Source organism: Myotis lucifugus, unplaced genomic scaffold (assembly GCF_000147115.1).
Source record: "Myotis lucifugus unplaced genomic scaffold, Myoluc2.0 scaffold_117, whole genome shotgun sequence".
Classification (NCBI taxonomy): domain Eukaryota; kingdom Metazoa; phylum Chordata; class Mammalia; order Chiroptera; family Vespertilionidae; genus Myotis; species Myotis lucifugus.
Window position 1 is genome coordinate 890630 of NW_005871165.1, and position 26444 is coordinate 917073.

The 26444-nt window shown below is 37.0% G+C and overlaps 1 protein-coding gene across 4 annotated transcripts in view; it reads left to right on the forward strand.

The window, feature by feature from the left end:
• ZW10 (zw10 kinetochore protein) overlaps positions 1–26444 on the forward strand; it is a 34377-nt gene that overhangs the window by 4867 nt on the left and 3066 nt on the right. For 2 of the 4 annotated variants that reach the window (XM_006093473.3, XM_014459849.2), the window contains exons 3-15: positions 5236–5337; positions 5514–5591; positions 6497–6656; positions 7966–8118; positions 8476–8667; positions 13881–14044; positions 14628–14810; positions 18087–18325; positions 20689–20760; positions 23293–23462; positions 24313–24443; positions 24982–25113; positions 25873–26075. In XM_006093473.3, coding sequence (XP_006093535.1) covers positions 5236–5337; positions 5514–5591; positions 6497–6656; positions 7966–8118; positions 8476–8667; positions 13881–14044; positions 14628–14810; positions 18087–18325; positions 20689–20760; positions 23293–23462; positions 24313–24443; positions 24982–25113; positions 25873–26075 — 1979 coding nt within the window. The remainder of the gene's footprint in view (positions 1–5235; positions 5338–5513; positions 5592–6496; positions 6657–7965; positions 8119–8475; positions 8668–13880; positions 14045–14627; positions 14811–18086; positions 18326–20688; positions 20761–23292; positions 23463–24312; positions 24444–24981; positions 25114–25872; positions 26076–26444) is intronic. The other 2 variants (XM_023757919.1, XM_023757918.1) reach the window with 2 other exon arrangements.

The following is a 26444-nucleotide window of genomic DNA, read 5'->3' on the forward strand; positions in this document are numbered from 1 at the left end:
TTCTCATTGAAAGTTTTAATAAAAATAAATGGGAGACGCTACAACTTTGGCACAGTTCAACTAATATTTTCCTTGTGTATTTGTTTGATCAATGAAGTCAATAGTGCAATATTGGACTGTACTTTCAGAAATGAAGTGTCTGAAACAGGAGATTAAAGGGCTCTGTACCTTTTGCTGGCCAGATTATGGCTGGTGAAATTTATTCAGTTCTGGTTGTTTTATTTTGAAAGATGGCTGATCTAAATGAGAACGTCCAGGCCTGAGCACCATACCATCTGAAGAACAGTGAAAGAAGCTGAGGTGTTTTAGCTTTAGTAAGAAACTTTGAAGATTTGTAGCCCTATTGTACAGGAGAAAGATTCAAATGTATGGCTAGAGAAGAGGAATTAGATTGAATAGGTAGATATTATAAAGGGGTTTATCCAGTCATTTGGTATATTTGTTTAACATCTATAATGTGCCAGGACACTGATAGTTGCAGTACTAGAGAGATTTTATTTTAAAATGTGAATCTTATGCCTGCTATAGATGAGTAAAATAGCATGACACATACTAAATTGTAATAATGCAGTTAGAGAGAGGAGATGTAGCTAAGAATGGCTTTCTCCAGGATATAGTGTCCAAACCAAAATCTGAAGTGATAGATAATTAGGGCAGAAGAGTTAGGAAGAGTGTTTTAGTTTGACAGAGGGGGCAGCATTGCAGAAGCATGGGAGTAATGGAGAGATGTCACTTTGGAGAGTTGCAAATATTCCATATGACTGTTTAGAGGGTTTGGTGGGAGGGACATGAGATGAGATTAGAAAGGTAAGCAAGGACCTTGTATATCAGTGTAGGTCAGGGGCGGGGAACCTTTTTTATGCCAAGAGCCATATTTATAACATCATTCACAGGCCATACAAAATTATCAACTTAAAAATTATCCTGCTATATTTGGTCAAACATTTAATTAACTTACTCCTAATGCCTTGGCAGGACTAGACCAAATGATTTTGCGGGTCTTATACAGCCTGCAAACCAGACATTCCCCACCCCTGGTGTAGGTAGTGTGGATGTTGTCTCAATGGGACTGTGGAAGCAATGGAGGATTTTAAGCAAGAGTGACATCAGATTTGAATTTTAGGAATCCCATTTTGCTTGCAGTTTGAAGAAAGGACACCAGGAATTTGAGAGAGGGAAATCAGAAGGCAGTTAAAGTAATCAGGCAAGAAAACAGTATGATGTTTCCTCAAAAAATTAAAAATGCATCTCCCATTTGACTCAGTAATCCCACTTCTAGGAATATATCCCAAGAAATCAGAAACACCAATCAGAAAGAATATATGCATCCCTATGTTCATAGCAACACAATTTACAGTAACTAAGATTTGGAAACAGCCCAAGTGCCCATCAGCAGATGAGTGGATTAAAAATCTATGGTACATCTACACAATGGAATACTATGCTGCTGTAAAAAAGAAAGAACTCTTACCATTGGCAACAGCATGGATGGACCTGGAGAGCATTATGCTAAGCAAAATAAGCCAGTCAGAGAAAGATAAATATCACATGATTGCACTCATTTGTGGAATATAATGATCAACATAATCTAATGAACAAAAATAGATCTAGAGACATAGAAGCATTGAACAGGCTGTCAAACTGTAGGGGGAAGTCAGGGGAGGGTGGGAGGCTGTGGTAAGAGATCAAAGGACTTGTATGCGTGCATATAAGCATAACCAATGGACACAGTAGGGGGGCGACAAGGGCAAGTGCTGGGGACTGGGAGCTGGTGGGGAGAGATCAATGGGGGAAAAGGAGACATATGTAATACTTTCAACAATAAAGAATTTAAATTAAAAAAACAAAGCTGGGAAATGTGAGAAAAATAAATAAATAAAGTAATCAGGCAAGGCAGGCTGGTGACCTGCTCTGAAGTCAGTGGCAGTAGGGATGGAGAAAAGTGGACCAATCCTATTGACATATAAGAGAATTGGATCTTTTGGACTTGTTGATGTGGGGAGTGAAAGATGGAGGAATGTAGGATAACTGGGGAACTTGGTCATTGATGCCATTCATTAAAATAGAGGATCTAGAGAAGGGATAGGTTTTTGTAGGGGAAATGAGTTTAAATATAGGGTTTCTAAGGGGTATCCAAATGGAGTTGCACAGTTGAATTGTATTAAGATAAAGGGTAGACTATTGTAAAGAAAGAGAGGAAGAGAGAGACAGTGTGAGAAAGTGGGTGAGTGAACTTGAAATGCAATGGCTCAAACAAGATACATATTTTTTAATTGTAGGCTAGCAGTCTGATTCTACAACCTAGGGCCTAGCTATTCTAGTAGTCTGTGTCAAGAACTGTGGAAGAGATCTGAGATTTTAACTATTTGCAAGTCAGCGTTAGCCTGCCACTGTTTCATGAATGCTATTAGAATACATGAGTCTCCTTGGGTGTGAGATGAAGGATGATAGTTTATTATTCACAGCAGTAGCCACAGTTTGAGCATTTTTGCAGTGTCCCAAGCCCCAGTTCCTAAAGGGTAGTGTGCAGTGGATTTATTATAGAAGAGAACTGAGTTTAGGGAACCTGGGTAGTAAGCATGCCTGCTTTTTGCTTTGGAGGAAAACACCATCTCTTATTTTCTAAGTTGCTTAATACACAAACATCCTTGAAAAAATAGTCTAGGACTAAAGACTAGTTATTGCTTCATTTACAAGATAGTGTAGAACTGTGAGAGAACCCTAAATAATTGTTTTCCAGCTGTGTGTAGAGAAGCAGAATTGGCAGCTTTTAGTGGCTTGTTGGAAACTGAGGCACTCAAGCCCAACCCTGACCTACTGAAGTAGAATCTGCACTTTAATAAAATTCACCAAGTGTTATGTAATTCTTTATCGTTTGAGAGCATGACTAGGATTTTGTTATTGCTTGAATGGTTGAAGTTGCTCTTTTCCCCATGTGTAGATTATAGCTGGAGGTTAAGGGCAAAGAGAATGCATAGAGAAAGCACACCTATTTTCTTAAGATTCAGACTTGGAAATGGTGCACATCATTTCAGCTTATATTCCATTAGAGGTTTGGTGCATGAAATTTGTGCATGGGTAGGGTCCCTAGGCCTGGCCAGCGATCAGGGCGAATCTGTGGGGCAAATGGCGGGACAATTGACGGGATGATTTGAGGGGGAGGTGCTGGCACCCACCTTGGCCGGCCTGGCGCTGCTTGCTTGCCGGCCCCGCCCCCTGCCGGTCCCCTCCCTCTGTGGGGCGACTGGCGGGGCCCCCACTGGCATCCTCCTTGGCTGGCCTGCAGGCTGGGGGCAGCTCCTGCATTGAGCGTTTGCCCCCCTGGTGGTCAGTGCGCGTCATAGTGACTGGTCATCCCACCGGTGGTTCCACTGTTCAATTGATTTGCATTTTAGTCTTTTATTATATAGGACTAGAGGCCCGTTGCACGAAGAGATTCGTGCAATAGGCCTTCCCTTCCCCTGGCTGCCGCACCGGTTTTCCTCCGGCACCCGGGACCCAGGCCTTCGCTCCGGTTAGAGCCTTCAGTCTTTGCGGCCCCGACCGGAGCCTTCAGTTTTCGAGGCCCCGGTCGGAGCCTTCAGTCTTCATGGCCCCGGCCAGAGTCTTCAGTCTTCACTTCGTGCCTACGTATGCAAATTAACCGCCATCTTTGTTGGGTTAATTTGCATACTCTCCTGTTTGGCTGGTGAGTGTAGTGGAGGGATGGTCAATTTACATGTTTGTCTATTATTAGCTAAGATTGGTAAGCTCTTAGAGCCATGGTCACAGCCAATTGTGAGGGACACTAGAACATTTAGTCTAGTTGGGTAGTCCTGTGTTGCTACTGTGAGAGAGTGGGAAAATGGATTTTAACATGTTATGTGCCCAGCCTGTTTTGTCTTCTGGACGGAAAGTATAGTGTCAGTCACCGGTGACTGACATGGGGCTTAACGTGTTAATGAACAGCTTGCACATCACCCCATCCAGGTACATGTTAGGGTTAGGGAAATGATGTGGACTTGAGATAACAGCACTTAGAAATATGAAGTCATGGGAATGGATGAGGTTGCCCAGAGAGAGTATATAGCGCAGTGTTTCTCAACACAGGCACTATTGATATTTGGGGCTGGATAATTCTTTGTTGTGGGAGCTATCCTGTACATTGTAAGATGTTTAGCAGTATCCCTGATCTCTACTCTCTAGATGCCAGAACTCCTTCAGTTGTGACAAGCCAAAATGTCTCCAGTCATTGCTAAATGACCCTGGATAGAAATAAGGAAAAAAAAGTTTATATTTTGGGAACCACTGGTTCAGAGTAGGAAGGCTAGGGAGAAAGGAATATCAATATGTATGAAGTGGCCAGAGGGGAAATGAAGCTCCCAAAAGAAAATGAGAAGGAATGGCCAAAGAAAAGGAGGAAAATCAGAGAATGGTGGCTCAGAACTAAGGGAAGGAAAGTAACTGTACTGATAAATGTGTAGCTAAAATTGATGACACATGCTTTGGATTTAGCAACAAGGAGTTGATTGGCACCAATTGTTTTGGAATAGTTTTGGGGGAATGGTGGGTGTAGAAACCAGATCAATTTGTTATAGAGTGAATAAGAGGTGAGAAAGTAAGGACAGTGAATATGGGTCACTCTTGCAAGAAACTTGTTTGTGACAGGATGGAAAGAAATAAGGTAGCTACTAAGCAATAGCATGATTGCTGAAGTGGAGGAAATTTTTTTCCTAAAAATGGGAGAGATTTTAACACAAGTCTGATGGGAGGAGCCATGCATTAGTAGGGTATTTCATGAATGAGGGGTGAAATAGTGAGAGATAAAGATATAACAAGGAAAGAAAATAATTGATATTGCAAAGTTCCTGAAAAGGTGGGACAGAATGGGAGGTGGATTCTGACTCAACAAAAGAAAATCTTTCTAAGAGCTGTCCTCCTGTAGAATGAATTGGCAATGGGGATACCTTTCTAGTAATCTAGGTGAATGAGCTCTGATGAAATAACGGCTTAAACTAAGAATAGATGTTGACACAAGGATACTCTGTTCATGGGGATGGGCATTCCTGAATAAGATAAGGGTTTGGACTAAGTGGACCACTTAAGGTCTCTTCCTGCTACATCGCAATCTTAATTAGCATTTAAATTTCAACATGAGTTATGTTCACCTAATAAGGCTTATTGATTAGCTATGGATGCTTTATTTATTAGATATAGTATAGCTTTAAATATACTTGTCTTTGATGTGTGAATTAGGTCCGCCGGGATCTTCATGTATCAACTGCTGAATTTACAGACTTGAAGCAACAGTTGGAAAAAGATTCAGTAGTCCTAAGTTTGCTTAAACAGCTACAAGAGGTCAGTAACTTCAAATTGAACTTCAGTGTTTTGGTGGGGAGAAAGTAATTTTTTTTTCTTGGTCTCATTAAATGTGTATCTCCTGACTGGTATTTTTCATAATTTAAAAACAAGCAGCCAGACTTAAAATAATGGGTATATAAAATAAAAATACCTAATAACTACTTTCTTTTCAGTTTTCTACAGCTATTGAAGAATATAATAGTGCATTAGCAGAGAAGAAGTATGTCACTGCTGCTTTGCGTCTAGAAGAGGTATCCAATGCTTTCTCTAAAGCAGTGGTTCTCAACCTTCCTAATGCTGTGACCCTTTAATACTGTTCCTCATGTTGTGGTGACCCCCAATTTCATTGTTACAAATTGAACATAATTAAAGCATAGTGATTAATCACAAAACAATATGTAATTATATGTGTTTTCCGATGGTCTTAGGCGACCCCTGTGAAAGGGTCATTCGACCCCCAAAGGGGTCGTGACCCACAGGTTGAGAACCACTGCTCTAAAGCATGAACAGCCCTACCTGGTTTGACTCAGTGGATAGAGCGTCGGCCTGTGGACTGAAGGGTCCCAGGTTTGATTTCAGTCGGGGACACATGCCTGGTTGCGGGCTTGGTCCCCAGTGGGGGGCGTGAGGGAGGCAGTGGATCAATGATTGTCTTATTATTGATGTTTCTATCTTGCCCTCTCCCTTTCTGAAATCAGTAAAAATATTTAAATAATAAAAATAAAGCATGAACAATTAGTACTATTCCAGTTTTTAGCCCATGTTCATTCCTTATATTTCTTATCATTATATAAATACTAGAGGCCCGGTGCATGGATTCGTGCACCAGTGGGGTCCCTCAGCCTGGCCTGCAGTGATGGGGCCGAAACCAGCTCTCCGACATTCCCCGAGGGGTCCTGGATTGTGAGAGGGACAGGCCAGTCTGAGGGACCCCACCGGTGCACAATCCGGGCCAGGGAGGGACCTCGGGAGGTCTCCAGGGCATGTCTGGCCCGTCTCTCCCAGTCCCAATAGCCGGGCCCCAGCAGCAAGCTAACCTACTGGTCAGAGCGTTTGCCCCTGGTGGTCAGTGCATATTAGGCTTTTATTATATAGGATATTCTAATTGCCCTGAGTCCAGATGGAATGTTTAACAATGATTCCATTTCACTACTAGGCACAGAAATGCTTGAAGTTACTAAAATCCAGAAAATGCTTTGATTTAAAAATGTTGAAATCTCTCAGCATGGAGCTCACCATACAGAAACAGAACATACTCTATCATCTTGGCGAAGAGTGGCAGAAGCTGATTGTGTGGAAGTTCCCACCATCAAAAGGTGCTGCTGACCTCAGGTGGACTGCTTTGCTTAATCTGCCTGGACCTGTTCAGCCTCTGAATATATGCTAAATATTTGTATTGGTAGAAGAGAGATCTATTAGTCTTGCAAGTTTATATTGAGTTCTCATATTAGTCCAAGTGTTTGTTAGGATTAATTCATCTGGGTCTCTAAAGTGTCCTCACTTGATTTCCTTTACATCTCTCTGTCTGTCCCTTTCAGTAGGAAGGAGCAGAGAAGAGAGAAGATTATTGGGTGGGTGGGGTCCATGTGGTGAAGGTATGTAAGACCACACAGAGCTTCCACTGCATAGTAGGATGATCTCGTTCCCCACAAGCCCTAATCCCAACCGTCTCTCTTGGTTAGAAAACTTAAAGAAGCTGTTCAGCCATTCTCTCTTGCTAAAGAAGGAAGACGGATTAATGAGACAGGGATTTGACTCAATTTTTCTCTGTCTTTGAGGGAAAATAGTGACAAAATCATGAGATGGGGGTGCTTTGCAAGATGAAGAAATAGTATAACTCTGGCCTTGGCATTTATTTGTATAACTATTCTCAGTCCCTCTGCCCACCTCTGGATGTGAGACCCCTTCAGTTTGTCTTGTTTACACAAAAGTGAAACCTCTGAGGGTATACTAGTATGTAAAGGACATGGCATTAAACCTGGTATATTTTCCAACACTGAATCTTGAAATTTAGTCTGTTTCAGAGGATACCTCACAGTCTCTTCTTGTTCCCTTTCCCATTCACTTTGGGCTACACATTCACTTTGGCCTACACAACACACACACACACACACACACGCGCGCGTGCGCGCGCGTATTTTAGTTACCTATTTTAAAGGAAAGAATCTGGAAATTTTTAGATTCTATTTCTAAGCAGACTGTAAAATTACGAGAAGATAGCAGATGTATTTCTTTATAACACACCATTCCTGTTAAACTTGTTTGACAGGCTATTCTCTTTACTTGGTAAGAAAGAACAAAAAAGAGGAGGTCTTATGTGAAAGTAGGGTCTCGCTTTCATTCCTTGCCTTCTTTCAGTCATTCAATACATATTTAATAGCATTTATTATAGGCACATCATCTGCTTTAGCACTTAGTTTGATTATTTGAACATACTTAAAGTGCAGTTTTCTGTTTTAAAATGATGTCAAGGACATACATGTAATAATTAACGTTTGGTTGCATTGGAAGTTTATTGTAGTACAATACATATTTAGGAACTGAGTAGAGAGTGGGCCCTGAGGAATAGAAGTAGGAATATCTTGCATTGCTGAGACAGCTGATATTTTTTTCCCTTTTTCTTAGATACCAGCAACTTGGAATCTTGCTTACAAACACAGCTTCACTTATGCACTGAACAGTCTCAAAATGAAGAGAAGCCCCCTATGCCACCAACCAGCTCTGTCCTCTTGGCATTTTCTATTCTTGGAGAGCTGCATACCAAGCTTAAATCATTTGGTAGGGGACACTACGTTGTTTCATTTACATGAAATCTCAGAAGGTCCAGTATTAAAGGAATGACAGAAAATATTATAAAATATTCTCTGGATAACATTGATGATAGATTGTAGGCTTTGGCCTCATGATTCATCAAATGGAATTGTCATAAGTATTTGCCTTTTTCTTAAGGGCTTAGTTACTTTTCTTTGTTTTATTTTTTAAACTAGCTGCTGCTGTTTATCTGTTTTTTTTAATAATTTAAATAAAAATCTATAGATCATCTGGGAAACTTCAGTGGGAAAACCTTCAGTGTAAAATATATGATATAAAAGTTTATTCTAGTGATTTTTGATGCGTGTTCATATAATTTTTCAGGGCAGATGCTGCTGAAGTATATCCTTAGGCCTCTGGCATCTTGCCCCTCCCTTTTTGTTGTGGTAGAAAGCCAGCCTAACATCATCATCATTCGTTTTGAATCTGTGATGACTGACTTTGAGCATCCGTCACCATCTGAAGTTTTTGCAAAGGTCAAGCTGGTACTGGAAGTGCTCCAGAAACATCTTCTAGGTATGTATCTCCAAGGGCTTTTTGTACTTTGGAAAAGTCATTGTTTTTGAAAGTAAATATTATTTGAAAGATAAAATGACCACAATCTTAGTGGAGGATTAGAGGTAAGTAGGTTATGCCATGGGAACAAAGTAGTTACCTTCTTATATCTTGCTCTACTTTGTATTTCTTCTCTGCCCTATGTTGACAGGTAGGGTTATCAGTGTTACCCCAGATTCTATATTTGTAATGCTTAGTTCAATTCTAGGATGCCCTTCTCTCACTTGACTTCTAGTAACCTCACATTTTGGAACTCTTGCTTTTATTATAGGAGAAACAGAAATGAACCAAACCAAGTGCTGGTTTACATATTTTAGTGGGAAAATCCCTTCATGTGACATAAACAAACTAGGGATAACGTAGGAAATGAATGACATCCAACTGAAACTATTGTTTAGGTCTTTATATATTCACATATGAAATAACCAGTTTCTGTATTGCTTAAATCATTTTTTGGTTGTCATACTAATATAAGTAAAGTTTCTTCTGGTGTTTTATTTTAATACTTTTTTGTGTTTGTTTTTTGTTTAGTCTGTTTGACATACCTTCTTTTTGCTTTTCTCAGTTGTCTTATTGAATAGTTAAATCAAACATTCTTCCTGTGGAGAGAATAAAACAGAAATTCTAGTATAGTTTATATGCCTTCTTGGCAGTCATATACTAGTACATAGAGAATAAATATGCTAGGAATTTTTTCTAATTTTGATAGTAGAGAATAAAAAATCTCAAGGCTTGTATAAATTACCAAAATCCCAGGTAGTTTTCTTGTTCCTTCACTTACAGAGATAATTCACTTTTATTTTTATTAGATATAAGCAGTGTTTTAAAATATCCAAGGATTGAAAGAAAACAGAAAAGTGATTCAACCCAAATATCTCCTATAACACTCACATCAATTGTCCATAAAACCAAGCTGAGCACCTTTAGTGAGAGGATCATTTCCTCTTGAGGCATTTTATTCTACTTTTGGGCAACTCTGAGTACTATGAAGTTTTTCTTTATTTTTCTAAAAATCATATATCCTTTCTATATTAAATACTATTACCCAAAACACCCATATTGCACATTAAATCTTTAGTGTAGTGGTTTAAAAAATGTATTTGAAATATACTGCCTAGTAATGTCTGCTTTATTGATGCTGTTTCTATTATATGGAGCTGTGTAGAACAAGTCTAATTCTTATGATACATGATGGACTTTAAAATTCTTTACAGGAGCTGTTATTTCCCCTACATCTTATCACCAATATAAACATCCTTAGGGTTTTTTTGAATGACATAGTTTTAAGTTTCCCTTTATCTTTATTGATAACGTGAATATATTCCATTTCTTCTATAGTCCTCTTGCTAAGGTATAGTGTTCAAAACAATAAGTATTCTAGGTGTAGTCTGAGCCAATTCAGAATACTAGGGGAGCATTTATGCTCTCCTTCTCAGTTCCATGGTTCTTACAGTATAGCCAAAGACTGTTATTACACAGTTAACTCATTGAACTTAAGGTAAATGTAAGTCCATACTCAATGTAAATTGCTACTTTTTTTATCTAACACTTGTACTTGATTTTAAAAAAAATTCACCTTAATCTTCGTTAAATTTTTCTTGATACAATGTTATAGTGTTTACTATTCCTACTTTATCTGAGTGCATAATTGTTAGTCATGTTTTCTTATAGTTCAGTCTAAGTCAGTAATGATACTGTTGCCTGAAATAGGCCCAGAGGGGGTGGGTGTTCTGGGGAATTACAGTAGAAATCACTTGACAGGTTGACCCTGTTCCATTAAATTAATTAGTACTCAACCTGTTTTTTTGTTTGTTTGTTTGTTTTTTTATTGAATTCAGAGAGGAAGGGAGAGGGAGAGAGAGAGAGAAACATCAGTGATGAGGGAATCATTAACTGCTTCCTGTACACCCCCTCCTGGGGATTGAGCCTGCAATCCAGGCATGTGCCCTTGACTGAAATCAAACCCCGGACCTTTCAAATCCATAGGCTGATGCTCTATCCACTGAGCTAAACCGACTAGGGCCAGTTTTTTTATTTGTAAGTTTTCTTAGTACCTGGGATATGCAGAGCAGAAGACAACTTAGTATTGGCAGGTTCTTTTCTAATATCATTATGCATTTTAGGCTTTAGTTTCTCTTACCATTTATTCTTTCCCTCTGGCTCAGAGAGCATCAAATCATATTTAGATTCCTTAGTTCTTTTTGGAATCCTCTACTTTCTTTGGGTTTTACTTATTCTGAAACTTCATAAAGGCTTTTGCCCATTCTTTTATATTTGAATATGTATTTTTTCCTTTCATATTTTCTTTATTATTAAGCATGATATACCAACAACAAAGAAGCTTTTAAAAGAGTAGAATGAAAATTTTTTGGAAAAAATTTGGCAAATGGATAAAAAGCCTTAAGATGTTTATATCCTTTAAAGTAGGATTTCAACTTCTAGGATTTGGCCCTAAAGAAATAATCAGTCCAAATCAAATGTGTGTGTGTGTGTTTGTACGTGTGTACGTGTATACGTGTACGCACGCACATATTTCACAAATTCATATTTATATTTATTTTTGTATGAGTCTGAGGGAGGAAGAATACCAACCAAACAAAATGTGTCACAGGCAAGGAGAGAAGAAAGATAAGCTTGTGGGTGTGGAGAGGGTAAATTTGGGGTTTTTCTTTTATAAACCTTAGCAGTGTTAGTTTTGTGACAGCAAGCATATTTTGCTTTTGCCATGATTTTCTAGAAACTAAATTACTAAAATTTACGAAGAAGCAGAAACTCTGAGCATACAAATAACTATAGAAGAAATTTGAAAGGTTGTTAAAGATTTGGCACTAAAAAGGTTACCATTAGGCACCGAAGGTTTATGGCTAAATCCTGTGTGTTCTTCAAATTACAGATAATCCCTTTTTAAAGTAAGCTCTTTGGCCACTAGAAAAAGAGGAGTAGTGCCCTACTCAATTTTTAAAAAACCAGCCTAGCCCAGCTGGCGTGGCTCAGTGGTTGAGTGTCGACCTATGCACTAGGAGGTCGCTGTTAGATTCCCAATCGGGGCATATGCCCAGGTTGCAGGCTTGATCCCCATTGTGAGGTGTGCAGGAGGCAGCTGATCAATGATTCTCTCTCATCAGTGATGTTTCTGTCTCTCTCTCTCCCTTCCTCTCTGAAATCAATAAGTATATATTTTTAAAAAACAGCATATATTTAGTACCAAAATGTAATAATGGTTGCTTACTCACAAATAAAACACTATAGAATGATTTTACCTTTGATTTATAAATGCAAACATTAAGAAAAATTAAATAAATCCAATAGTGCCTTTAAAAAGGACACATTCTGACCAAGGGTTTATTTTAGGAGTGCAAAAGATGGTTCAGCATAAGAAAGCTATCAAACAGTTCATTATGTCAACATGTCATTGCATCATTAGATATGGAAAATATGCCAAAATTTAGTGACATTTGCCAATAAAAAACTAAGCAAAATAGGAATATCATCATTTTTAATAGTTTGGTGAATGTTTATGATGATCTGTAGGCGGGGCAAAGGTACAAAATGGTTTATATGGTGTGAGCCAAACTTTCTTCTCTGGTATGTTTGCATATATCCATTCAACAAATATTTATAGAGGAAGGCAATGTACTAGCTGCTTATATCACTTGGTAAATGCATTTAGAGCTGTGGTCTAGGTCAGCATTGTCTAATAGAAATAAAATACAAGCTACATAATGTAATTTAAAATTTCCAGTGGCCACATAAAAAAGTTAAATGAACTTCCAATTTAATAATATATTTTATTTATCCCAATATATCCAAAATATCCTTTCAATATATAATCAATATAAAAATTATTAATAAGCTATTTTATATTTTTATATGAACTTTTTCTAGATCTGGTGAGTATTTTATACTTAAGTGCATCTCAAATTGGATGTAAATTTTCCCTAGAAATACTTGGTCTGTATTTAGATGTCATAAAATTTACAGTTGAAAAAGTAAGTTCCATGTCCAAGTTGTTCCAAACATACTGAAAATTTAGTTGAAAAAGTAGGTTCTATATCCAAGTTGTTCCAGATATACTGAAAAATTTCCAGTAGCTGTGTTGAGTACCAAAATAATCATTTTCCTATAATATTTTCACCTACACCAACAAATTTAGTTCATCCCTTTTAAATGAACTGATTTGACTTTAAAGCAAAAGCATATCAGTTTCAAAACTGTGGCTGAGTTAAGGAAATTCACTAACCATGAACCAACTTACTATTCTTAACATAGAATTCAAAGCAGTTTTGCAAAAAATTTTAAAAAGTTCTAAATTTATCAATATCAGAAAAGCATTCTTTGAATTCTTTTGTTGGTATTTTTGACAGCCAGTTTACAATTAAAATCTTCTGCATTTTGAGTTTTGTTAGAAAAATGATATTATTATTGATCTGTACTATGAAAAGGTTTAATTTCAATATCAATTCTTATGAGGTCACAAATAAGTTTTCTTTCCGTGGAACTTCACATTTAGTTTGTTCGTATGCAATGTGATCTAAATGGAAAACATTGCCATTTTTTATCTCTGATTATTAAGTATTTGGCCAGCATTTTGTTCCAAGAATATCTTGAAGATAAGTATTTCTTAATAGAATAGTGTATTCTAAATATAATTCCCTCAAAATGTGTTGGAAAAACACCACCATACAAGGTATACTATAGAAAAGGTATTGAAATATTCTGTTTACTAGACTAAATATACAATAATGTAATGTGTTTATTGGTATTTTACTAGGATAAAAACTCAGTTCCTTTGCAGAGATGAAAAAAGTATTATTAAAGAATGGGGATTTTATTCTAAACTAGTTTCAACTTTATATGCAGAATTTCTGAGTACTTTTCATAGAATCAGATCAGTTATTAGCAGTAGATGATTATAATGTAGATGGCTTAATACCTTATTGTTATAGAATACAGGCAGAAATACAGTGCAGATGATTCATTTGAGCAGTGAAAGATAAAATAATGATTGTATGTCACGCTTTACCACCATGCAATCAGTTGAGATAGTTATAGAATTATCTGTGCCGTTTTCTTCCCCATCATCTTACAACTAAAGAATTCTAGAACACTAAGGAACTTGAGAATAATCTAGACTGTGAATGGTTTCTTATTTAAACTTTTTCTTTTGAATTCAGATTTGCCTCTTGATACTGATCTAGAAAATGAAAAAACATCTAAGATCATATTGGCTGAGATGCTTGGTGACTTGATCTGGGAGGACTTGTCTGAGTGCCTCATTAAAAACTGTTTGGTTTATTCTATCCCAACAAATAGCAGCAAGTTACAGCAATATGAGGAGGTAAGAGCAGAGATATCACAGGAGATTTAAGAGATTAGCTTCTTATTGGTGTCAGGGATTTTTTTGTTTTGTTTTGTTTTGTTTTTTAGATCTTTAGTTCTTTAGTGACATCTTTAAAAAAATTATTAATAGGGAATAGAAGCAAAGTCCTCATGACTTCCTTTTTCTCCTGGCTTCCTACCATTTGATTGGGAAGCACCTTCTTACTAAGTATATTTTCTTTAGTAAGATACTTTTGGAAAACAATTATTCTTGTATTTACACTTGTATCAGTTATAGTAGTTACTATGTGACACTGCTTTCTCGTTTCTTTTTACTCTTTCCTTGAACACTAAAATAAGTATATTTATTTTAAAGGTCTTTGTACCTTAATCAAATAGAATCAGAAATTTCTATTGAAGATACTCTTCCTAATTAATTTAAGGCAGGAAAAAAAATATATGATAGTTTTATTCCTAGTAATTGATGATTTGTTCTAAAACTTAAATAACCAGTTGGTCCTGTTCTTTTCATTGGATTTGAAATTTTAATATTGAAATGGAATATATGTATACAATTATTGTTTTTTCCTTGTATTTGTCAGATCATACAATCCACCGAAGAATTTGAAAATGCCTTAAAGGAGATGAGGTTTTTAAAAGGAGATACTACTGATTTGCTAAAATATGCCCGTAACATCAATTCTCATTTTGCTAATAAGAAGTGTCAAGATGTGATTGTGGCAGCTAGAAACCTAATGACCTCTGAAATTCACAACACTGTGAAGGTATTGGGGTTATGGTATATTACACAGTGGTCAGGAAGCAGCTCCTTTTTGAGATGAATATGGTAGACTGGAAGAGGGCATGACAGTTGCTGAGCTCATGGTGGGAGTTATTAATCTTCTGAATGTTCGTTTTCTTACCTTTAAAGCGGTCCTACTATTTACCTCTTTCATAGCGTATTGTGAAGTCCAGATAAAGTAATGCACATGAAAGCATTATATAAATTGAAAAAGTCTACATAAATGTAATGCACTACTATTGTTGAAATTAGGTAATATGCCAACCTATATGTTTTTCTCAACTTCATTACTTAATTTTTAGTACACAATTTTGGGACAGGTAGGCTTTATTTATATCCAGAGATTACATTCTATTGTGAAAATGTTGACTTCATCTTTAAGACACTAGTTTTGAAGTTAAAATAATAAAAAATGTGAACTATGTAAATTGTAAACAAATTATCTGCAAAGTTCATGGACTGATTAATTTGCATTAAGGGTAAGTTACTCCTTTGATCTTAGATATTTCTGTGTGTTCACTTCTGTTTTATTTTCATACCTTACAAATATAAAGTAATATTTGGTAAATGTAAGGAATTATTTAAAACAACACATTGACTAAGGTAATCTCTTAATAGAAAATTGCTCAGCTATTTTTCTTCTATCACTGCAGGTACTCTACTCTTTTTCCTTCTATCCCTTCGGCCATATTCCATCGTCCTTTGGAGTAACCTGTTACTGTGTCCACTTTAGCTAGCCATTTGAGGGCATAGATAGTAGTAAAACATTTTGAGGTAATTTTGGATTGTTAAGGGAGTTGAAATCTACTGATTACCAGGAATTGTGCTGTGGGTTTTTCTAACATAAATATCACTTGATTATGTAACTCTTCTGCACAAAACCAGTGGCTTCCCATCTTATGTAAAGAAAGACCCAGTAACCTTACAGTAGCTATAAGACCTTACATGATCTGTGCTCCTGTTGCCTCTAATTCCAGGTGCTATTGTATTGGGCTTCCAATATTGCTGTTTCCTGAATTTACTAGGACCACTGATTGCAGAACCTTTGAGTCTCTTGTTCCCTTTGCTAGGAACATTTTTATCACAAGTCATGCTACATGACTTGCTCCCTTTCCTGACCATGCTTTAATATTATGACCTCTGCCCTGGCCAGTGTGGCTCAGTTAGTTAAAGCATTGTCCCGTGCACCAAAGGGTCATGGGTTCAATTCCCGGTCAGGGCACATACCCAGGTTCAGGTCCAATCTCCAGTCTGGGTGGGCATGGGAGGCAACCAGTCAATGTTTCTTTCTCACATTGATGTTCCTCTCTCCCTCTCCTTTCCTCTCCAAAATCAATAAAAACATATCCTTGGGTAAGGATTAAAAAAATAATCCTCCTACTCTAGAAAATAAGCTCCATAAGGGGAGGGTTTTTTCCTTACTGTGTATCTCCAGCACCAAGAAAATACCTGGTGCACACCACTATATACCTAGTATTCAGTAAGGATTTGGTAAATGAATTAACATATATCTCACTTGCCTCTGTCATAACTCTTTGATGTAAATAGGATTGTTACTGTGTTGCTCTGTGACTCTGAGCTAAATATTTTAACCTTGTTGGACCTCATTTCTCTTTTCAGTAACATGACAAAATTGAACTAGATAATTTCTAAGCTTCTTGTCCAACTAATTCTGACTTTCTATAAAACTATTATTTTTTTCTGAGTGCCTAAATCCTAATACGTAGCTTCTTCTAAATCAGGGTTTCTCAACATGGCACTGTTGATATTTGGGACCAGATAATTCTTTGCTGTTGGAGGGTTGGCCTGTAGGAAGTTTAGTGGCACCCCTAATCTCTGTTCACAGATGCCACGAGCAACTTTCCTGCTGTGTTAACCAAAAATGTCTCCAGACATTGCCAGATGTTCCCTGGAAGGCAAAATTGTTCTTAGTTAAGAACATCTGCTGTAGGTTCTAACCTGGTTCTTTTTCTTGGCATGAAGGCCCTGGAATTAGATACTTTAAACTGCCCAGCTTTGGAAAGCTCATCTTCCTTTTTTCATAAGTCATTTTAATTTAATTTGCCTTTCATAGTCTTCATCTAAATTTTCTCTAAAACAATTCCCTATGTGTACCCACTATTTTCATAAAACATCTAAAGTTGTTTTTGTTGTTTTGTTTTTACATTTTAACCTGACGGGTGTCATATTAGATCTTATATTCTTCCATCTTGAGGTTCCCTCACCCTCCTCATGAAGTCACTGTTTTGAGTCGTGTATTCTGGGTCCACTAGTTTTCAGACAAACATTGGCATTTTTCTAAACATCTACAATTATACTTTTTCTTCTGTATTCTGATGTTAGCCATAACTTTGACTAATAGGTCCCTGACATTTGTATTCTTATATAAACTTCATAACAGCACTATGAAGTAGATACTATTATACTCTTTTACAGATTTGGAAGGCAAGTCTGATGACTTAAACATTTTTATCAGACTGAACTTTTTCTGTCATACATTTTCTGTAGAGGTCCAGTATATGAAGAGCAGAGCTGCTCTTCTTGCAGTGGGATTAGGGAACCTGCTGCTTCTACATGCTTAATCTCTCCTTTTTTTGACCCCTAGGGCATCTTTAAGCAGCAAGGTTTGAAAATCATATTGCAGTACAATTTTTCTTTTTTGTACAATGAGAAAATTGAAGTCCAGAGAGGTTAAATGACTTTGTCAAAGTTAGGGTAAAAAATATCACGGATGTTTCCAAATTAACAGCCTAGTATTCTTCCCTTTAGTCTTGACTAAGTCTGGGAATTTTCATTCATGTAAGTGTTAGAGAAGCTTTATTGGTTTTGTATTTTCACCAAATTAGTGCACAGAAGAATTGGAAGAATTATAGTAAAAAGAATTGCTTATTTCTGGTGACATGCTCTCAACCTAAGATTGAGCAGTCATTAAAATACTGCCATGTAGAGGAAGGGAGAGAAGAGAGAGTGAGAAACAAAGATGTGAGAGAGAAACATCAATCAGTTGCCTCCTGCACATGCCCTGACTGGGTATCAAACCCGAAACCTAGGTATATGCCCTGATCAGGAATTGAACCCGCAATCTTTTGGTGCATGGGACAACATTCAACCAACTGAACCACCTGGCTGGGGCTGTACTCAAATCTTTCTATTACCCTATAGAGCCGTAGCTTTATCATCATATCTTATTCTTCACTGTATGCTTGTATTTGAATTATTCTGAGGATAGTGCTTTTTCTGTTTCTATGTTGAATCTTAGATTATTCCTGACTCTAAGATAAGTGTGCCTGACTTACCCACCTCTGATGAGGATGACAAGCTACAAATACAGAAAATGTCCACAACTCAGTACAATGAAATGGTGAATTTACAGCCTGAAAATACATTGGACCAACATTCCTTTTCTTTACCCACTTGTCGTGTTAGTGAATCTGTGAAGAAATTAATGGAACTTGCTTACCAGACTTTACTAGAGGCAACAACCAGTAGTGATCAATGGTAAGAGTTCTGAGTTGTGTGAACATGGCAATGACTTTGTCAAATATTTATCTAAACTGGTATTTATTAAGAGAATTAGCTTGAATCTTTTGAGGTTTTTTTTTTTTAATCCTCAGCTGAGGATATTTTTTCCATTGCTTTTTTTTTTTTTTTAGACAGAGTGGAAGGTAAGAAGGAACGGGGAGAGAGAGAGAGAAACATTGATTGGTCGCCTCATGAATGCGTCCTAACCCAGCAGGGGGTTGAACCTGCACCTGAGGTATGTGAACCCATGATCCTTCTGTCCACAAGCCCACTGAGCAAAACCGACCAGGGCTCTTTTGGATTTTCTAATCCCATTAGTTAATTAATATATTTTTTTCTGAAAAATAGTGCAGCACACAAATGTATATTAACAATTGTCTTTTCAATATCATCTTATAGCAAGGTGTAAGAATAGAAACATGTATGGATCACCTAATGGGTTTCCTTGATGTTAAAAATTGTTAATTATTTTTAATAGAAAGCTATTTAATTTTTATTTAATTTTAATTTTTATTTGAATTGAATGATATTACATCAGAAAGCACGTGTAAGGAATTTAGAATGCTACCTGGAAAATGATTAATACTCAAATGTTTATTATTGGTAGGAGTGGTAGTTGTATCATCTACTCCAGCCTGCTCTAGCCCCTTAGCTTAACATTTATGTTACCTTTTGAAATCTAGGCCCTAATTAATTTACATTTTAAACATTTATTTTCTAAAGTGATAATAGTTTGTTGGGTACCCAAAGAAAGAAAAGAATGGAATGTATCAATAATCACCCTTTCAGGATGATTTCTAATGTGCATTGTATACAGGGTACCCCAAACTCTATTTCGCATATATTGAATTTCTTTTTGTAAGCTTTTTCCTATTCCTAGACAAAATTGAAGAGAAAATGATAGGCTGTAGCCCAAGTTGATTGCAGAACAGAATGACAAAAGCCTCTTCAGTTTGTATCTGTACGTAGCAGTTTTTTACTTGTCCTCATAGTAGAAAACACCTTTATTAGTTAGGGCTGGACTTAATCATACTGCATCTTCAGATTGGCTTCCAGAGTTTCAGTTTTTACCTCCACATTCAAACAAACCCCTTTATTCTATTTTGCTCTAGAAAGAACACGTTTACCAAATACTTCCATGACTTTAATGAATCATTATATTCACAAGTCCTTCCAGTTTTAAATATAAGTAGGAAGAAAAATACATGTAAAAGGAAGTATATTTTCCTTTGGCAAAATAAATATGTGAGAATACAGAATACCCTATATATATATATTCTTACTGATTTCAGAGAAGAAGGGAGAGGGAGAGAGATAGAAACATCAATGATGAGAATCATTGATCAGCTGCCTCCTGCATGCCCCCTACTGGGGATCGAGCCTGCAACTTGGGCATGAGCCCTTGACAGGAATCGAACCCAGGCTGATGCTCTATCCACTGAACCAAACTAGCTAGGACGACCCAACAATATTTTTGTATACTGAATGTCTATGGCCATTCTTTCACTAAAAGAAATAGTTTTTAACAGGACAAATAAAATCACAACTACACTGCAATAACTCCTCTATTATTAAACCTCAAAGAATATATGCAGCAAAAATAAAATAATCAGGTGTTATAGTAATCAAGTAGCAACAGTATTTGGGGGTATAATAACCATAACTTATTTTTCTAAACATTTGTGGCATTCTTGTGACTTATTCAAGGTACATAGTTTAAGATACTCTTACATAGAAGTAAGTGCAGAAACCTTATATTTGCCCTTTCTGAGTGCATTTTAATAATAATCTTTAGGTATTCTAAGACCAGATATAAAGGGCAAAAAAAAAACAACCTTGAGGTTGGATTCTATTCTAGAAATGTTGATTCATCTCCTTGCATTGGGGTAAGAAGGAGAAAAGGTGAAAGCTGAAAGTCAGACCGATTCTAAAAGAACCAAGTGAATGCCTTATTGATGTCTTGCCCTTTGCAGAGTGCGTCAGTGCGTAGGTAACATTTGCTTGAGGCTTAGCTCCATTTGTTACTGAAGGGATACTCTGGGTCCTGGCAGAAAACAAACAAACGGGTACATGGAAAAAGGCTTTGTGTTGAATGCTGCAATTCTTAAAATTATTAAGAGATCCAGGTTTTTAGGACTGCAGTCTAGTTAGCAAATACTGGCTGAGCGTATATTTCCATCTAGATGAGTGGTGGTCTCAGCAGTGACCAAGGCAGGTATTCGCTCAAATTGTCGTTTTAGCTGATGACTCTCACTTAGTTTAAGGTACACTTAGTTTAAGGTTTTTTTCTATTTCCAATATATCCTTATGCATTTCTATTGAAACTGTTTTCCTCTTAGTGCTGTTCAACTTTTCTACTCAGTGAGGAATATCTTCCATTTGTTTCATGATGTTGTACCAACATATCACAAGTAAGTACCACTGTATCTCAATTCTGTAGGATTGTATGTCTGAAATGTGTGTAAGTCATTAAAACCAGTGATCTTATTTCCCACCAAAGATATTTTGGGTACCAAAATTTTTACAATGAAATGCAGTAAACCATTTAAAATACATGTTTAAAGGACACAGGTCATTTATTAATAAGTTAATAAGGGTACTGTAATCTTGCAATATAATAGGTGATGCAAATTTAAAAACTTGAAAAAACTTTACCCTGTTTTTATTTATTTATTTTTATATTTTATTGATTTTTTTTACAGAGAGGAAGGGAGAGGGATAGAGAGTTAGAAACATCGATGAGAGAGAAACATCGATCAGCTGCCTCCTGCACACTCCCTACTGGGGATGTGCCCGCAACCAAGGTACATGCCCTTGACCGGAATCGAACCTGGGACCCTTGAGTCCGCAGGCCGACGCTCTATCCACTGAGCCAAACCGGTTAGGGCTACCCTGTTTTTGATGGTAGATGAGAACTGCCTCACTTTACTTGGTTACAAAACAAAAGGCCATCACTCCACATTGCTATCTAGTAAACATACTACATTTTCTCTTGGCTTTGTAGACTTAATACCACAAGGGATTGCCATTTAACTGTCAGATATGATCAGCTACTCTTTCTAGTTAGTTTAGGCTATATTTACTTAATGTCGTGGATTTTTGAAGTTTCTTTTAATATTAATCTGAAAAGTTATTCATAACTTTAAGCCTCCAAGAGCTCTCTCTATTATCCACATTAAGTGTTTTGGATATCTTTTATGAAAGTTTTAAATATTACATCAGCACAGTTATTCATTAGTTGAGGACTCCTGGTTTCAAAGAACAAAATTAGTTTATTATTTGTAGTATTTTTAATTCAGATTTTTGAATATTGAGATGTTTTTAAGTAGGTACACCTGTTGTTTTTGTTATAAAAGAAAACACTTATTGTGAACCTTATTTTTAGTTATATTTTCTTTGCTGTTTTAAAATTTTTATTTCACTGTTTACTTAGTCAAGTAAAGGAGAAGAGAAAACATCTCTGGGTCAGCTGATAGCCATGTTTTTTGAGTTTCAGAGACAGTTGGTTTAGGAGTCCATGCTTAGAAACATTTTTCACACTACTGTGAAGTTAAATTTACTTCTGTATGATCTTGGAACTCTGTGCTGAACCTATGGTTTACAACTTTGAGTGTGCATCAGAATTACCAAGAAGACTCGTTATAATATAGATTTCTGGATCCCATGCCCAAGATTTCTTGGTTCAGTAGGACTGAAATCAGGGCTGGAATTTTAAATGAATTTCCACGTCATGCTGATGTTGCTTGTCAGGGGACCACACTTTGAGAACCACTGTTTTAGATGAGGGTTCTCAGCTTTGGCAGTATTTCAGAATCACTTATGAAACATTAAGAATATGTATATTTGCCTAGGTCCTATCCCAAGAGATTTTGATTCACAGGTCTGGTTTAAGACCCACACATCTGTGGTTTTTTAAAGCCCTATAAATTATTCTGATGTGTAGCCCAAAATGAGGACAACTGTCTTAGATTGTTAGTTTCTGACTTTGTATAGTTAGCCTGACATTAATAAAATCAGCAAACTAGGAAGTATTAGTTGAGAGACTGCTGAAGAGGATATATAGCAGAAATACAAGACAAGATCTCTTCCCAGGCTAGGTAGGGAGACTAATATGTGTGGAAGATTTAGAGCTGTGGTTTTTGATTTTGTATGAAAATTAAGATTACCTGGGAAGGTTTAAAACATAAATGCCCTAGCTTCATTCAGAGATTGTAATTTAATTTGTATGGGATTGAAGTCTAACTATCTATATATTTATATGTTTAGAAACATTTTAAATATATTTTTATTGATTTCAGAGAGGAAGGGAGGAGAGATAGAAACATCAGTGATGAGAGAGAATCATTGATCAGCTGCCTCTTGCATACCCCACACTGGGGATCGAGCCCACAACCTGGGCCTGTGCCCTGACCAGGAATTGAACCGTGATCTGGTTCATAGGTCAGCGCTCAACCACTGAGCCATGCCGGCCAGGTTAAATATCTATATATTTTAAATTTCCCAGGTGACTAATCTGTAGCCAGTTTTGAAAACTAGGGAATTAGAAAATAGTTGAGTGCTTCAGTATATAAATAAAATAGGAATTTGGAGAAAGAGGAAGTAAGTCTATTTCCACAGACTGATCGGTGTTAAATTTCAAGGGATTTATTATGTATATCTATGCTAGGTTTCCAATACAAAAAGTTGACACAGGGAAACATCTTAATTCCCCTACTCTTTCTTGTTTGTTATTCACTGGGATAGTTTTGTAGGATAAGGTCACACTCAGACAGAACAACTTTTCTCTGATTGTAAGTGGGATGATGAGATTATATCTTATGTTCAGCATTTATACAGCAGACAATGATTAAAACCTAGAAAGAGTTAAAAGAGTAGTAACTTCATCAACCCCAACTTCAATAAGAGGTGATTTCTTTCTTTTTCTACCCTCTCTCTTTAACTAGGGAGAACCTTCAAAAACTTCCCCAATTGGCTGCCATTCATCATAACAACTGTATGTATATTGCTCATCACTTGCTGACCCTCGGGCATCAGTTCAGATTACGTCTTGCCCCCATTCTTTGTGATGGCACTACTACTTTTGTGGATCTTGTACCTGGCTTCAGGAGACTTGGTAACTGATATCTTAAATTCAGTAAAGCACATTGATTATGCAGCTTCTCAGCCTGGTATCTTTGTAATTTATGAATGAGGCAGTTAGAAATTAGGTGGTGGTCCTGAGCTCTGTTGGAAAGTAGGAGGGCATTTAATTTGCAAGTATTCCTAGTTATTTAATTTTATAAAGTGAATGTACCCTTTGTGGAAGCATTACTTTTTCTTGACATGATTTCATGATACATTAGAGTTCCAAAGTGCATTGCTAATGTGCAGTGAATTCACCAAATCCGAGTTATTCAGTAGAATGACAAATAATAAGATTTGTATTGTGACAGTTCCATTAGCGTTGTTGGTAAGAGTTCGCTAATGTCAGTGCTTGTTATTTTGCAAAACCTCAAGATAGCTCCCTCTTCTACTTCTCTTAGCTTTACTTGGGATTATTAAAAAAATCAAAAGAAATGAAATGTGGGATAAATCAATAATTTTGCTATAATGACAGCCTAAGAAAAGCAGAGACTCTATAATTCACTTAGCTTTTCAATTCCTGACATTCCTTCGGTGGTATAGATCTTTCAGAAAATAAGTAGCTGCTTCTATCTAAGTTATTTTTCTCATCTGACTCTGGACAAGCTATTGGGAAAGACTTACTATCCTGAGGATGGGTTTGGAGGAGCTGGCTAATGTATTAGAAATGACTGTCTCTCGTAACCTTAGGGCAGCTTTTTGCTTGTTTGTTAGATAACAAGCAAGTGTTTTCAAGTAAGCAGAACAGATACATAGTGCTTGCTTCTCTCCTCTTCCACACTAGTTTTGCAGTGTGTAATTGAACAACTGTTAGAATTCTTTATTCTCATTTCTCATTATAGGGACAGAATGTTTTTTGGCCCAAATGCGTGCACAGAAAGGAGAACTTCTGGAAAGATTATCAAGTGCTAGGAACTTTTCAAACATGGATGATGAAGAGAACTATTTTGCAGCAAGTAAAGCAATCCGTCAGGTGGGAGGCTGTTGTTAGCTCTGGAATTTGTTTTCTATCTTTAGATGTCCCCCTTGTTTTTAAACACCAAAAACTATGTAACAGACAGCTCAGTTTATTCCACACAACCCTCATTGGACAATCTGGATACCTTTTACAGTCATATTTATGATCGTTCCCCTGCTGCCCCCCCCCCCCGTCAACAGGAAGCTACCTTCCCATCAAGTCATCGTGTGACAAGTTTTAAGTCTGTCATAGCAAATATTTAACCCATGAACTTGGGTTTGGGAAATTTGAAATATTAGCTTTCATCTTAATGCTCCTCTTTCCTACGTGATTTATTTTTTTAGTGTCATTTTCCTGTCCTCAGGATAAATCTGTTTTTCATCTAGCAGGCATATCACTAAGGTTTAATATTCAAGAAGCACATATTCTTGGTTACTTTACCTCACCTTTATATGCTGCCTCTTCTCTCATAAACACACAAATGATAAATGTAAATCTGGAAAGAAGTTGCAGCAATCTCTCTTTTATGTAAATAGCTGTATTCTTCTCACAGGTCCTGCACCAACTAAAGAGACTTGGAATTGTGTGGCAGGATGTCCTGCCAGTGAACATATATTGCAAGGCTATGGGGACTTTACTCAATACAGCAATTTCTGAGATTATTGGCAGAATCACTGCCCTGGAGGTAAGAGCTGTTAGATGCCTCACCAGACTTGATATGCAATTCTTGTCCTAGATTGTCACTTTACTAGGAATGTGTTGTTGAAGTCTCATTTTTAGTCAACACAGATGGTAGAAGAAATTGTTCATGTTTTATGTCTAATTCATTGTTTGTATTTTTTTAGTTTTGTCTTAATTCTTTCTTGCTCTGGAGACTTGCTAATCTCTCTCTTTTATAGCCATATACGAAGGTAGGATTACACTACTTTTCCATCTAGCATCGGCGTAAATTATGAATGAGAAGGTTGGAAACAGTAGTCCCGAGATGGGCTGTAAAGTATGAAGTCATGTATATTTAATTTGCAAATAAATTAAATTAATTTAGTAAAGTGAGATGCAATTGAGATTATATATGTGACCCTACAATAGTTGCCTGGACTCTGCTATCTCATGCCTCTAAAGGATACATTGGCTCAAACCTTGTTTGTAATAACATCCCCTGCTTTGCAGCAAGCTGTGCTACATTCTACTGGAGAAATGGGCTTTTTCATGCAGACAAACTAAATTACTAACAATCTGTTGAAACATATTTTGTGTCACTCTAGCTGTAGGAGTATTGTCAGAGAGCTGATGAAATCTAGTGTGCAGTAAGAGGTGCTAAATTGGTTTGAAAACATATTGCTGTTAGCTGACTGCCTGGACAACATGCACCAAAGATCTGCCCTTTCCTTACTACTAAGCTGGCCCAATTCTATTTTGTTGTGTTCCATTTGTGCAAAACCAGGACATCTCTACTGAAGATGGTGATAGATTGTATTCCTTATGCAAAACAGTGATGGATGAAGGACCCCAAGTATTTGCACCTCTCTCTGAAGAAAGCAAGAACAAGAAATATCAAGAAGAGGTTCCAGTCTATGTGCCAAAATGGATGCCATTCAAAGAACTGATGATGATGTTACAGGCCAGCCTGCAAGAAATTGGGGATCGGTGGGTAGAATGATCTTTTCACAGTTTTGAGGAGTATTAGTGCCATTGAGAGCAGTGCTTCCTTTCCCTCCCTCCCTTCCTCCCTCCCTTCTTCCCTCCCTCCCTCCCTCCCTCCTCCCTCTCTCCCTCATTTCCCCCTCCCTCTCTTCCTTCCTTCCTTCCTTCTCCTCCCTCCCTCCTTCCCTCCCTTCTTTCCCCCCCTCCCTTTTATGTCAATGTAAAATATTTTATTTTTTAAGTTTAGTTAAGTAGGTTAAGTTTTCCTAGGCTAAATGTAGTAAATTAAATTTCTTCTTCCATTAAGTAATATTCACCATGTTAGACTCAGATAATATGTGCTAACAGGCTTTTCTTGTCTGATGTTAACTT